The following is a 14,978-nucleotide window of genomic DNA, read 5'->3' as shown; positions in this document are numbered from 1 at the left end:
CTTGTAGGCCTGTTGTAAGGCAGGTCCTCACCAGACATCACCGGCAACAACGTCGCCTATGGGCACAAACCCACCGTCGCTGGACCAGACAGGACTGGCAAAAAGTGCTCTTCACTGACGAGTCGCGGTTTTGTCTCACCAGGGGTGATGGTCGGATTCGCGTTTATCGTCAAAGGAATGAGCATTACACCGAGACCTGTACTCTGGAGCGGGATCGATTTGGAGGTGGAGGGTCCGTCATGGTCTGGGGCGGTGTGTTACAGCATCATCGGACTGAGCTGGTTGTCATTGCAGGCAATCTCAACGCTGTGCATTACAGGGAAGATATCCTCCTCCCTCATGTGGTACCCTTCCTGCAGGCTCATCCTGACATGACCCTCCAGCATGACAATGCCACCAGCCATACTGCTCGTTCTGTGCGTGATTTCCTGCAAGACAGGAATGTCAGTGTTCTGCCATGGCCAGCAAAGAGCCCGGATCTCAATCCCATTGAGCACGTCTGGGACCTGTTGGATCGGAGGGTGACGGCTAGGGCCATTCCCCCCTAGAAATGTCAGGGAACTTGCAGATGCCTTGGTGGAAGAGTGGGGTAACATCTCACAGCAAGAACTGGCAAATCTGGTGTAGTCCATGAGGAGGAGATGCACTGCAGTACTTAATGCAGCTGGTGGCCACACCAGATTCTGACCGTTACTTTAGATTTTGACCCCCTCTTTATTCAGGAACACATTATTCAATTTCTGTTAGTCACATGTCTGTTATACTTGTTCAGTTTACATCTCAGTTGTTGAATCTTGTTATGTTCATACAAATATTTAAGTTTGCTGAAAATAAACACAGTTGACAGTGAGAGGACATTTCTTTTAATACTGAGTTTACAAGCAAGTGCCACTGCTGAGGTTACTTACATTTTGAAGATTGTGCTCCAGGATATAATATAACCAGTTGATATTACGGTTTCAATAAATCAATCTTAAATGGCACTTTTTTGTGTGACTTAAAACACACTGAGTATACAAAACATTAAAGGACACCTTCCTAATATTGAGATGCAACCCCCCTTTTGCCCTCAGAACAGCCTCAATTCGTCGGGGCATGGACTGCACAAGGTGTCGAAAGCGTTCCACAGAGATGTTGGCCCATGTTGACTCAAGTTGGCTGGATGTCCTTTGGGTGGTGGACCATTCTTGATACACAAGGGAAACTGTTGAGCGTGAAAAACCCAGCAGCGTTGCAGTTCTTGACACAAACCGGTGCACCTTGCACATAGTACAATACCTCGTTCAAAGGCCCTTAAATATTTTGTCTTGCCCATTTACCCTCTGAATGGCACACATACACCATTAATTGTCTCAAGGCTTCAAAATCCTTCTTTAACCTGTCTCATCCCCTTCAGCTACACTGATTGAAGTGGATTTAACAAGTGACATCAATAAGGGATCATAGCTTTCACCTGGATTCACCTGGTCAGCCTATGTCATGAAAAAAGCAGGTGTTCTTAATGTTTTGTGCACTCAGTGTATATGGAGCAATATAGCAATTAGGATGTGTTATCTGTAATGGTTATGATAAATTAGGCATTGTTGCGCAATGTTGGCATTTAGATAAATGTGCACATTTTTCTCTGCCCTTGTGTTAAAAAAATATATAATTTCTTCATTCAAGTACTCTAGTTCAATATAATTAATAAGAACCTAAGAAAAATGTTTGTGCTCTGTTCATAAATATTGATTCCCCCTGTGAAGAAACAGCATAAAATTGCAGGAAAATATTTTTTAAATGATTTAATTCTATAAATGTATTTGACACCTCCACTTTCAGACAAAGTGTTGGGGGTATGGGGTAGGGGTAGGACGTGTCATTGTAATCATTATACTTCTGAACATAGAATACTCATATAGTGCAGAATAATGCTGCAATATGCAATAAATACATCTAATTATGCTTTTAAAAGTTGTGTGTGCTATGAGAATATTTTGCTATTTATGTATGAATCTGTACTGTTTTGTTATTGACACACTACCTCACTTTGGAAGGTTTAGTGTATTTTAATTTGTATGTTCTCTAAAATCTGTTCAAATAATGTGTAAATGGTGTATTTATTAAATTATTTTCAACCTACCGTCTCCAGATTTGTTTTTCCAACAGTATTTATCCCGATGATATTAATGTTAAGCACAATTTACACAAAAATAAAAAACAAACAAAAAAACAACTTTTATACAACTATTTCAGTTCATTTACCATGTATTCTATGTTGACATTGGAACATGCATCGCCCTCAAATTCAAATCTGGACCTCAAAGCCAGTTCCTCTACTTTGGGACACCAGTGGGTGCAATAAATCAGGCAGAACAGAAAACCAACAGTAGTCCGAACCTCGTAGGGTAAGAGTTGAATACCCCTGATGTATATGGTTTCCTCTGAACACAAATCCAACAGAGGGTGTGTGATTTGGGTTACAGTAGCAGAAAATGGAGACAATCCAACTGCCTTTCACACAGAAAATCTGATTGTGTGATGGTGGATATTTCTTTGGTACTGTAGGAATCTGCTGAGTATCATCAAATCAAATCAAATCAAATTGTATTTGTCACATGCGCCAAATACAACAGGACCTTACCGTGAAATGCTTAGTTACAAGCCCTTAACCAACAATGCAGTTCAAGAAAGACTTAAGAAAATATTTAGCAAATAAACACAATAAAATAACAATAACGAGGCTATATACTACTGCTACGTTCATGGATATCCAGGCATGAGGCCCTGGTTGAAAACTCACATCAGACTAAGTATTGTTAGAGTAAATTAAGGCATTATCATAGAAGTGAAACAGACATTCTAATACAGAGTTATACCCTACTTCTTTGTTTTAGTACTGTGAAAATAAAATGTATTTCCTTTGTTGAGTGTCACAGGTTGAAGAAGAGAAACTAACCTGTCACAATCAAGGAATTCTCAAAGACCTACTGGACAAACTCACTATAAATACATATATGATTCCTTAGGTTTGGACTAGAAGAAAATTAAGATGAAAACTTGTCCCTTTGCCATTGTTTCCACTCAAACAAACTGTCAGTATGAACATCATGTACTCTGTCATGTGTGTGAGTATGTGCTCATACTGGATTAAGGGTGAGACTACATGATTAGAATGTTCCACTCACAGTACAGAGCCTGTAAATAGATCTAGTAGACAGTCAGCACACTTCGCTTGTATTGAGGATATATCCAGTGGCGATTTTAGCATGTTGATTTTTTAATGCATGCCACTACACAACACAACACTAAACAATACATGAATTGCACTCTAACGGTGCCCACAAACTGTTAGGGCCTACATACAGCTGTCCAAACAGCAGAGTCCCAACAGCAGTCCCAACACCTTCCCACTGCTACACTTGGCTATCAGCGGAGCCTTGTCTGGCAGCGAAACAGTTCATTCAGCCTCATTTACATAGCTGATATGGCTGACTTGCTTAAACAAATGTGGTTTCTACTGACAATTGAGATTTACAAACTACGGCATATGGGGATGATGAGCGGATAAGAGGCAATCCGTAATTTTGATTAAGACATTCATGATCGAGTTAGGACGGATGTAGTCAATATAACTATTTGTTCAGCACTTTTGAAATGTACAGTGACAGAACATGGGCCATTCTAATAGTATTCTCCCTGTACACCAAGTCAGAACCGTAAGATAAATAAAGGGGGCATACAGTGGGGGAAAAAATTATTTAGTCAGCCACCAATTGTGCAAGTTCTCCCATTTAAAAAGATGAGAGAGGCCTGTAATTTTCATCATAGGTACACGTCAACTATGACAGACAAAATGAGAAAAAAAATCCAGAAAATCACATTGTAGGATTCTTAATGAATTTATTTGCAAATTATGGTGGAAAATAAGTATTTGGTCAATAACAAAAGTTTCTCAATACTTTGTTATATACCCTTTGTTGGCAATGACACAGGTCAAACGTTTTCTGTAAGTCTTCACAAGGTTTTCACACACTGTTGCTGGTATTTTGGCCCATTCCTCCATGCAGATCTCCTCTAGAGCAGTGATGTTTTAGGGCTGTCGCTGGACAACACAGACTTTCAACTCCCTCCAAAGATTTTCTATGGGGTTGAGATCTGGAGACTGGCTAGGCCACTCCAGGACCTTGAAATGCTTCTTACGAAGCCACTCCTTCGTTGCCCGGGCGGTGTGTTTGGGATCATTGTCATGCTGAAAGACCCAGCCACGTTTCATCTTCAATGCCCTTGCTGATGGAAGGAGGTTTTCACTCAAAATCTCACGATACATGGCCCCATTCATTCTTTCCTTTACACTGATCAGTCGTCCTGGTCCCTTTGCAGAAAAACAGCCCCAAAGCATGATGTTTCCACCCCCATGCTTCACAGTAGGTATGGTGTTCTTTGGATGCAACTCAGCATTCTTTGTCCTCCAAACACGACGAGTTGAGTTTTTACCAAAAAGTTATATTTTGGTTTCATCTGACCATATGACATTCTCCCAATCCTCTTCTGGATCATCCAAATGCACTCTAGCAAACTTCAGACGGGCCTGGACATGTACTGGCTTAAGCAGGGGGACACGTCTGGCACTGCAGGATTTGAGTCCCTGGCGGCGTAGTGTGTTACTGATGGTAGGCTTTGTTACTTTGGTCCCAGCTCTCTGCAGGTCATTCACTAGGTCCCCCCATGTGGTTCTGGGATTTTTGCTCACCGTTCTTGTGATCATTTTGACCCCACGGGGTGAGATCTTGCGTGGAGCCCCAGATCGAGGGAGATTAGCAGTGGTCTTGTATGTCTTCCATTTCCTAATAATTGCTCCCACAGTTGATTTCTTCAAACCAAGCCGCTTACCTTGTCTCCCGAGTGGCGCAGTGGTCTAAGGCACTGCATCACAGTGCTAGCTGTGCCACTAGAGATCCTGGTTCGAATCCAGGCTCTGTCGTAGCCGGCCGTGACCGGGAGACCCATGGGACGGCGCACAATTGGCCCAGGGTAGGGGAGGGAATGGCCGGCAGGGATTTAGCTCAGTTGGTAGAGCATGGCGTTTGCAACGCCAGGGTTGTGGGTTTGATTCCCACGGGGGGCCAGTATAAAAAAAATTATAAAAATAATGTATGCACTCACTAACTGTAAGTCGCTCTGGATAAGAGCGTCTGCTAAAATGTAAATGTACCAATTGCAGATTCAGTCTTCCCAGCCTGGTGCAGGTCTACAATTTTGTTTCTGGTGTCCTTTGACAGGTCTTTGGTCTTGGTCTCCGTAATGGAGTTTGGAATGTGACTGTTTGAGGTTGTGGACAGGTGTCTTTTATACTGATAACAAGTTCAAACAGGTGCCATTAATACAGGTAACGAGTGGAGGACAGAGGAGCCTCTTAAAGAAGAAGTTACAGGTCTGTGAGAGCCAGAAATCTTGCTTGTTTGTAGGTGACCAAATACTTATTTTCCACCGTAATTTGCAAATAAATTCATTAAAAATCCTACAATGTGATTTTCTGGAGAAAAAAATGTATCAATTTGTCTGTCATAGTTGACGTGTACCTATGATGAAAATTACAGGCCTCTCTCATCTTTTTAAGTGGGAGAACTTGCACAATTGGTGGCTGACTAAATACTTTTTTTCCCCACTGTATAAGAAGACAATGAAAGCTCTTACAATATTCAATGATTACATTTATCTAAAACAGGCTATAGGCTACATGTGCACTTTCAAGTCAGAACAGTAGGCAAAATTAAGAGGGGTAAAGGGACTAAATTATTAGGGTGAAGCACATGGGCCACTAACAGCTTACTACACAACATACACTTAGTATTACTTTCTTAGCTACAGTATATCTCCCTGGTATATTACATAATTTATGCAGCAGCATACAATACATTTTTGGACTCAGCTTGTTGTGCTGTGCACACTTGAACAGGAAGGTGGCGCAGCGGTCCTTTGTGGGCAAATTCTGTCATCAAAGTCTGGCATTCTCTGGATTTGTGGTGCTTTCATGACAACTGGGAACTTGGAAAAAAAACAATGTTGAATCATGATGATGTCAGTGATCTTCAGGTTGGAGCTCTAGAAAGAAGCCCGAGTTCCCGACTTACAATTCCGAGTTGGATGACCGTTCAAAACGTATTTTCCCAGTCAGAGTGACAGAACACTGAGCCAATCACGGCGCAACTAGAGAACATAACCAACCCCTATGCTCCATATTTTCCACTGGCTGCCCCATCACCATAGAAAGCATTGAGCTAGGCTGAAACACCTGCATTTTGGAGCTGCCTTACTCAAGAAAGCAAAAAAGAGACCAAGTTTGTATGCAGCTTTATTAACTCAATGATTATTTTAGTTTTTTTACAAACCGATACGTGACACGTATTAATGCCAAAATAACATGCAAAACAGACAACCCAAAACCTTTTAAACGTTTTTAAGCTAAAAAGGTGGGGCTAAAAACAGGTGGGGTTCTGCTCTGAATGACGCGTTGCCACTGGATATATCTGCTATTGATAATTGGGAATAGGGATTGCTTTCCCTATTAAGGTCTGCCCTTAGGGCTTTTCATCTAGGTGTAAGTTAAGGCAGGTAGACTAGCGGTTAAGAGCGTTGGGCCAATAACCAAAAGGTTGCTATTTTGAAACCTGAGCCGGCAAGGTGGAAAAATCTGCCGTTAACCCCCAACAACTGAACGCTGATGGCATAGACGTTGATTAAGACAGCCCCCTGCACATTTCTGATTCAGAAGGGTTGGGTTAAATGCGGAAGACACATTTTGGTTGAATGCATTCAGTTGTGCAACTGACTAGGTAAAACAGTTAGTTGGATCTAAGCTTGTGTGTTTGTTTACACAATACTTTAATTTGACCAATTATGTAGTATACATTGTTATTCTGTTTAATTTTATGAATTTTGTTTTATCCCCAAATGATTAAGCAGAAAGGTCCACGTTTACCGGTCCACATGGGCTGTGAATGTCAGATTTTGCCCTTGACTTCTAATCAGAGACTGATAAATACCTCGGTATTAAGCCGTGTGGAACTAACAGCCAGTCAATGACATTAACTGATATGCCAATTTAATTGATCAATTACGTGCCAAAGAAATGTGATCCTCCACTATTAAGGTGTGTGTCTGTTCCTATGTGCTGTCGTATGCTAATGTCCATCCTCCCCTTTCTCACAGCCAAGGCTGCCTTCCTTAACGCCCTCCGTGGTGTGGGCCCTGAGGATGAAGGGGCCGCCCTCCCCCTCTCCCCCACCCCTCCAGAGGATCTGGCCATCTACCCCACCCCAAACACCCAGACTTCTGCCTGTGTGACCTGCCACCCGTCCCCACAGCCTTGCCCTTTGACCCCGCAGCCTTGCTGGCCTTCGAGATGGACACGGAGAAAAGCCTGGAAGAGAGGAGGGAGGCCAGCCTGGAGGCGCGGAAGGCCAAGGGGGTGGCCCTGCCTACGGTTTTCCGTAGGGTGTGGGCGGTCGCCTCGCTCTTTGACGGGATGTCAGCCATCCATGTGCCCCTGGTGGCCTTGTATGGTGGACACCAGCGTGGGTGTGAGGATTCTCACCAAGACCAGGGCCCTGCTCATTATTCTCTCCGCCCTATGGCAAAATTAGTAAAATTGCATTAAATCAGTTATAAAATTGCAAAATCTTCTCTGAACCCCATGGCAAAATGTGTAAATTTGCAGCAAACTTGCTTTAAAACTGCAACATTTCTCTAAGTCCCAAAGCAAATTGTGTAGAATTGCAGGAAATTAACTAAAAAATTTATAAAATAATTATCTGCAGTTTATGGGGGCCCTAAAATGTTGTGCTCGCAAGGTGGGGGAAACAACATTTAGCTTAGAGCCCTCAAAAGGCTAGGACCGGCTCTGGCTACATGTGTGAGTATGGATGTGGGTAGGCAGACCCGCGAGCCACTGCTGCCTCCCATGATGAGTTCAGATTTTTTGTGGCCCCCACCCCCATCAAAGTTGCCCATCCCTGATTTATACCATCAGTAGCCTATAATTACTGTTGAATGAAATTTGTGGAGATGGTAGGTTGGAAATAGCTAAAAAAAAGACACCATTCATACATGCTTTGAACAGATTTCAGAGAACAAACCAATGAAAATACACAAAACCATTAAAAGTGAGGTAGTGCTTCAATATAAAACAATGTTGAAATAATGCACACTTATAAATAGAAAAATATTCTCATAGATGGGTTAGCTGACAATGTCATGAAAACGATACACACACTTCAATGGGGCAGAAGGCTGTGTGTTATCGTGAATCTGGATGGCCAGATAGCTACAGTAACAACAATGACACAAAGCTGCCATGTGGGGAATCGTAGGTGGCTCGTTTCAGCTAGTTTTATCTTGTTCTTGATACCATGTCTTATTTTGACTGATGTCGTGTCTATGCTAATATGTCAAATAATCATTAGCTAGCTAACCAACAACTGTAATAATGTATTTGAGAGACAACAAATGCTCATTGTGCAAATGTATTTTTATTTTCAATAAACATTGGAGACAAAATATAGTTTACATTTGGTCAACAATGTAAGCCAACCTGTCTGTTTTGCCCCATAGCTGTGCACACATCTGTTTTGTTGCTAGACAACCAACCCGTCTATAGCACACAACTTTTAAAAGCGTAATGCATTTTTTTTCTTGATTCATTTCATTTGAGCTCTCTGGCTAGCCCAAAATGAGAATTCTGTATAACATTTTGACACCATTTTCTGCAGTAAATCAGTATTCTATGTACAGAAATATATTGGTTACAACCACACATACTACCTAATATTCCAACCCCACTTGTCAATTCGAAATGCAAAAATGAAAGGAAAGAGGAGTAAAAAAAACAAGAAATGGTTTGACCTCTCTACTTCTCCAAACCACATATTTGTCAGTCCTTCCTCATGGTGACAAAACAGAATCATTACTAAACTAAAATTGTACAACCACCAGGCACGTACAGTACCATCTGACACAGGGCTGTAAAATAAAGCATTTACCAAAACTTTTAACTACAGTAGTTTCAGTTATTAAACAAAGTCTCTGTATTATCAGAAAACATTCCAACTGGATTCAGCACATGAGGAAACAACACCAAAACTATTAACTACCATAGTTTCAGTTGAACAAAAGTCCCAGTATCATCTTAAAACTTTCAATCTGGATTCAGAAAATTATATAAGAACCCATGGCTGTATAACACTGTATGCTATCCCCCACTTTTTTTAGCGAAAATTGCTGTGTCACTCACCACCCATAATAGCCTTGACGTTGGAGTAAAGCGCTGTATCCTCATCTGTCTCTGCTGCTGGCTTACTGTTCTCTTTCTCCTCCTCCTCCATCACACCACTCCCCTCTCCTTCATCTTCTTCCCCATCTTTCTTCTTCTCTCGTTTGATTTCGGCATACTCTGACTCTGTGGTGGTGGTCTTCTTCTGTGCCTCCTCAGGAGTCTTCTTCTTCAGCAGGGAGTAGTCAATACTGGCGTAGTCCACTTCTTTGGGTTCTTCCCTTGTGGCAGATTTTCCCGTGGCTCCACTGGTCAGGGGCCCTCCATTTTCAGCTCCCTCCCTCAGCACCCCCTGCAGAGGTGTCTGTTCGCCCCCCACAGCTTGTCCTGCATCTGTCTATGGAGTATATTACAGAAAGCACTGTGTTAGAAGTATTTTGTTAGCTTGGTGGTCCCAGATCTGTTTATGCTGTCTTATCAACTCCTATTGGCATGTCAATGCTAACTGAATGTTGGTAAAGCTGAATAAAGAAAGAAACTGGTACTGCACCTGTTGGTCTTCACATGCCACCATCTCCAGGTTCATGAAAGGGCTTTTGGAGTCTGAGTCCTTTGGGATCCTCTCTTTTTGTCTAAGGAAAATATAATAAATGAAATTTCTCAATAACTGTACTTTGGAGGGGTTAGTAAGCACGTCCATTACAATATGGTATAAGGCATTGGCACTTTTGACAATATATCTGATTCTCTTGGTAGTAAATATGAATTTCTAAAGACAATCTGCAATTGATTTTAAAAACAACACTCAGTTAACACTAAATGTACTTCAGTAATACAATGCATGTACCTTTTACATTTCCCTGTCAAACACATGAAGATACAACAGATGGTGGCTGAGAGGGCTGCACCAATCACAAACGCAATAATCAGTTTTTGGTCCGACAGAATAGCTATAATACTGTCCCGTCCCTTCTCTAAAAAGACAACAACAACTCTGCATTAGAATTGGGTCACATTACTTCATATCCTCTGGAAGAAAAAATTGTAATTTTCAGACTCTAATTCTACATGTATAGAACATCTTCAATATTGCATACATTGGGTGGGATTGGGAAGCTGTGGCTCTCTAACCAAGTAACTTGATTTATATATTTACCTCTTTGATTTTCTTGGCTCTTATTTTGGGTGACCTGCAACTTCGCTCTCACTACACCCACCACATTTCCGCTGACACACTCCACAGTGGTGTTGTTGTGGTTTCTAACAGGCAGGCTGATAGTGCTGTTCACTGAGGAACCCAACACTGACATAGTGTTCTCTGTGTTGAGCACCAACAGTGGCCACTCTATGAGGGGTAAGGGAACCCCCTGACTGACACACACACAGGTCATGACCTCTGCCTGATCCACACACCCAGAGCCAGGAAGAATCACAGGATGGTCTGGAAAAAGACAGTGAAGAGAGAGGTATCAGTGATAGATTGATGTTAAAAACATGCCAGAGTAATTCCAGATCTTAAAATATAAAATTAGTTTGTATATTTCAATCAAGTTTGTACTTACACATCACAGTGACAACAGTGGAAGCTGTCATAGTCCTGTTGAGGTGTTGCGCTGTACACACATACTCCCCAGCATGTTCTCTTGTCACATTGGAGATGGTGAGAGTGGCATTTTCAGTGTAATTCTGAAGTGGGGCACTTGTCCTGTTCTTACTCCAAGTGATGTCAGATGGTGGGTAACTGTCAACACTGCAGGTCAGACCCAGGGTACCATCCTCCTTCACTGTTTTATTTCCAGTTATTTGGGGGTCTTTCACATCTTTGAGTGCATAGAGTTTCTAATTTTACACATGTATTGTTACACATACACTAAATTCAAACTATATCAGTTGAGGGACTAATTACAATGGATCATGATTAAAAAGCAAGGGAAAAGGTCAAAGCCATGACATAACTGCGTATAGCCTGAATATTGTATAATTTGCTTATTATCAAGGTTATTCCTAGGTTTAAAAGATTTTCTGGAATAAGGTGTTTAATGTAAAATGTAGGTGACATGTTACTCACATGTTACATTCAAAGTTACTGTCTCTTCAATTTGAAGTTTTTTCTGAGTTACTTGACAGGTAACCATCATGTTGTGGTGCTCAGCTGAGGGTGTAAAGGTCAAAGTTGAGAAGTGGGATGTTGTGACGCTGGTCAGGTCCTCTCTCTTCTGTATGGTGGTATTGTCTCTGAGCTCAGTGATGTTGTCTCCTGTCCCTCTACATGTCCATGTGATGTTAGGAGGAGTTCCAGAGCAGATCCCCGGGGCGGTGCAGGTCAGAGTAGCTGGTTCTCCCTCTGTCAGAGGAGGAGTCAACACTGAGGGCTTCTGGGTCAGAGCTGGAGACAGGAAATACAAACACAGAAGTGAGTTTTACATATGTGTACTAAACAGCAGTGACACATAATCAGCCTTAGGAGAGCAGCATTGATGTGCTAAGTCTGAATAGGAGTCTTCCCAGTAATGACATCTTGTCCTCTTATGAGAGGACTTTATAATAAGGGAGACTTGAGAGGGAACTTGGCAAGTGTGTACTGTATACAATGAACTACAGTAATAGTCTGTCACTGTAACTGATAATAATAGTCATGAAATACCTCTCACTGTGATTTTCACTTTCTTGGAGTATGTAAATGCACTTAGCAGTCTGAACTGATACTCTCCAGAGTCATTCTTTCTGATGTTGTTGATGATTACACTACAGTTCTTCTTTGTCATATCAGTCTCCAGTAGAGACACTCTCTTTCTGTAACCCTCCTGAGCTTTAGAGGGAGTTTCAGAGTGGATAATTATGTTTTCATCCTGATCACATTTGCCATTTTCAGGGCATTTAAACCATATTGCTGCAGTAGGATTGAAGTTCTCTGCATGACTGAAGGTACATGAAATAACAGCACATAGTCCCTTCTCTGCTGTTATCTCTGCTGGACTGAAGGTGATGGTCCAGGGTGATGCTATTGGTGGTGGTGGTGGTGGCTGTTCTGATGGAGGGAAATTAATACAGTTATGAGTAATGCAGAAAGCACTTGGATACTACTTCACTTGTTCGTAACATTTTTATGATATAGTATCTATTGAGATTTTTGCCATACCACTACCACATCTACTAATGATTATTATAGTAACAATAGTAGTGATAAAAGGGACCTTACTGTTGCATGTGGTTCTCTCTGTCAGAGAGAGAAGTAGAGCTGCCCAGATGAGGACCCACATCCTGCCTCTACTGCCTCGATTAATCAACCACAGCACTAGGGTCTCTCTCCTCTTTCTCCACTTTCTGTATGGTCACTATCTCTGTCTGTGTCTACTGATCTGGAGCACAAGACAAGTGTGAAATAGAATATGAAATGGTGTTGTGATAATAACAACATGTAGCAATACACATCTGATAATGATGCTTCATTACAACTTTATGAGTGCTACAATGTAATTCATAACAACCTTCTTAGCACTTTTATTCAAATATTTTGCTGTAATGCCTAGAGAGTATGTCAAAGAAACATTTATGGTCACATTTCATATGAATGCCTTCTTCATAATGCATTACAAGCACATGCATAACTCCTTATGAGTGACTCCTTATAATACACTATAATGCACAACATAGGCGCTAATAACTGCTCATAAATATTTTATGCCTAGGCTATATGAAGCCTTATGAAGCAATGTGTTGTAATGCCCTAAATGCATAATATAACATTACCATTACATTACATAGTCATAATCAAGTTTTAAAAGTCATTCAGTGTAACAAGACAAAAATATATAATGGTTCAATAGCTTGTCTTTCGATCCATGCAGAAAATTAGACTGAATCAGCACATTACCTCTCTCCTCCTGTTGATCAGGAGCCCTGTGTGAACTGTCACTTCATGCCCCCAGTCTCTTACTTCTCCCTCTAACTTGGTGCTGCAATCCAGGAAGTCCCTCTATACTGTATAACGCCCAGCCACACTGAATATAGACCATAATCAACCAACCTATCAAACCACATTGGTTAACATTTACATTTTAGTCATTTAGCAGACGCTCTTATCCAGAGCGACTTACAATAGTGAGTCAATTCATTTTTGTACTTTTTGCTGTACTTGTCCCCCGTGGGAATCATACCCACAACCCTGGCGTTGCAAGCACCATGCTCTACCAACTGTGCCACACACTGCAATCCCAACACACACTGCAATCCCCATGCATTTTATATTTAGATGCAGTTTTATTTCACTATAAGAACGATTTCTAAAAGACAATGTGTACATATTTCAAGATTGACTGTTTGTAACATGTACATGTGAATAATATGGCAAATGCCTTGCATTGGATAGAGGTAAACTGGCAATATTCTCACTGTTTTTGAAGCCCTCTGTGGTCTGATAAATGAAGTCATTTCCCTAATATGTAAGATCTGCTGCAAAAAGGGAACTGCCTGTGGGAGTTAAAAACACATTTGCTGCCATATTCTAAAGTAACTCACAAGCGTGCTGAATGCGCTTATTGTGAGCGACAGGTAGCCTACAGGTTACTGGTTTGAATACCCGAGCAGTCTATACACATCTCAACATCAACTGTTTAGAGGGGACTGTGTGAATCAGGCCTTCATGGTCGAATTGCTGCAAAGAAACCACTACTAAAGGACACCAATAAGATGAAGAGACCTGCTTGGGCCAAGAAACACGAGCAATGGACATTAGGCCGGTGGAAATTTGTCCTTTGGTCTGGAGTCCAAATTTGAGATTTTTGGTTCCAACCGACGTGTCTTTGAGACGCGGTGTGGGTGAACGGATGATCTCTGCATGTGTAGTTCCCACCGTAAAGCATGGAGGAGGAGGTGTTATGGTGTGGGGGTGCTTTACTGGCGACACTGTCAGTGATTTATTTAGAATTCAAGGCACACTAAACCAGCATGGGTACCACAGCAGTCTGCAGCAATATGCCATCCCATCTGGTTTGGGCTTAGTGGGACTATCATTTGTTTTTCAACAGGACAATGACCCAACCCACCTCCAGGCTGTGTAAGGGCTATTTGACCAAGAAGGAGAGTGATGGAGTGCTGCATCAGATGACCTGGCCTCCACAATCACCCAACCTCAACCCATTTTAGATGGTTTGGGATGAGTCGGACCACAGATTGACTTGGGACTTGCTTCCATATAGCCACAAGACCCTTAGTGAGGTCGGGCACTGATGTTGGGCGATTAGGCCTGGCTCGCAGCCGGCGTTCCAATTCATCCCAAAGGTGTTCGATGGGGATCAGGTCAGGGCTCTGTGCAGGCCAGTCAAGTTCTTCCACACCGATCTCGACAAACCATTTCTGTACGGACCTCGCTTTGTGCACGGGGGCATTGTCATGCTGAAACAGGAGAGGGTCTTCCCCAAACTGTTGCCACAAAGTTAGAAGCACAGAATCGTCTAGAATGTAATTGTATGCTGTAGCATTAAGATCTCCCGTCAATGGAACTATTGGGCCTAGCCCGAACCATGAAAATAGCCCCAGACCATTATTCCTCCTCCACCAAACTTTACAGTTGGCACTATGCATTGGGGCAGGTAGCGTTCTCCTGGCACCTGCCAAACCCAGATTTTTACGTCGGACTGCCAGATGGTGAAGCGTGATTCATCACTCCAAAGAACGTGTTTCCACTGCTCCAGAGTCCAATGGCGGCGAGCTTTACACCATTCCAGCC

The 14,978-nt window shown here is 42.1% G+C and overlaps 1 protein-coding gene across 1 annotated transcript; it reads right to left on the bottom strand.

Annotated features, from left to right (window-relative positions):
- Positions 1-8,490: 8,490 nt before the first annotated feature.
- On the bottom strand, positions 8,491-13,176 carry LOC121559420 (sialic acid-binding Ig-like lectin 5). The gene is made up of 9 exons (XM_041872644.2): positions 13,125-13,176; positions 12,450-12,609; positions 11,895-12,278; positions 11,319-11,636; positions 10,813-11,070; positions 10,407-10,691; positions 10,098-10,224; positions 9,801-9,882; positions 8,491-9,647 (listed from the first exon to the last, which is right to left on the bottom strand). The coding sequence occupies exons 2-9, from the start codon at positions 12,508-12,510 to the stop codon at positions 9,264-9,266; spliced, it is 1,899 nt and encodes a 632-aa protein (XP_041728578.1). The 5' UTR covers positions 12,511-12,609; positions 13,125-13,176; the 3' UTR covers positions 8,491-9,263.
- Between the last annotated feature and the right edge of the window lie 1,802 nt (positions 13,177-14,978).

Source organism: Coregonus clupeaformis, unplaced genomic scaffold, assembly GCF_020615455.1.
Source record: "Coregonus clupeaformis isolate EN_2021a unplaced genomic scaffold, ASM2061545v1 scaf0493, whole genome shotgun sequence".
Taxonomy (NCBI): Eukaryota; Metazoa; Chordata; class Actinopteri; order Salmoniformes; family Salmonidae; genus Coregonus; species Coregonus clupeaformis.
This window is presented reverse-complemented; position numbering and strand designations above follow the sequence as displayed.

Bases quoted from the DNA above. Each gene is read 5' to 3' on its own strand.
- LOC121559420 (XM_041872644.2), bottom strand. From the start codon at position 12,510: ATGTGGGTCCTCATCTGGGCAGCTCTACTTCTCTCTCTGACAGAGAGA. The intron at 10,692-10,812 runs GTAAGTACAAAC...GTCTTTTTCCAG, and splicing joins CACTGTTGTCACTGTGATGT to ACCATCCTGTGATTCTTCCT. The intron at 9,648-9,800 runs GTGCAGTACCAG...TATACTCCATAG, and splicing joins TGGCATGTGAAGACCAACAG to ACAGATGCAGGACAAGCTGT.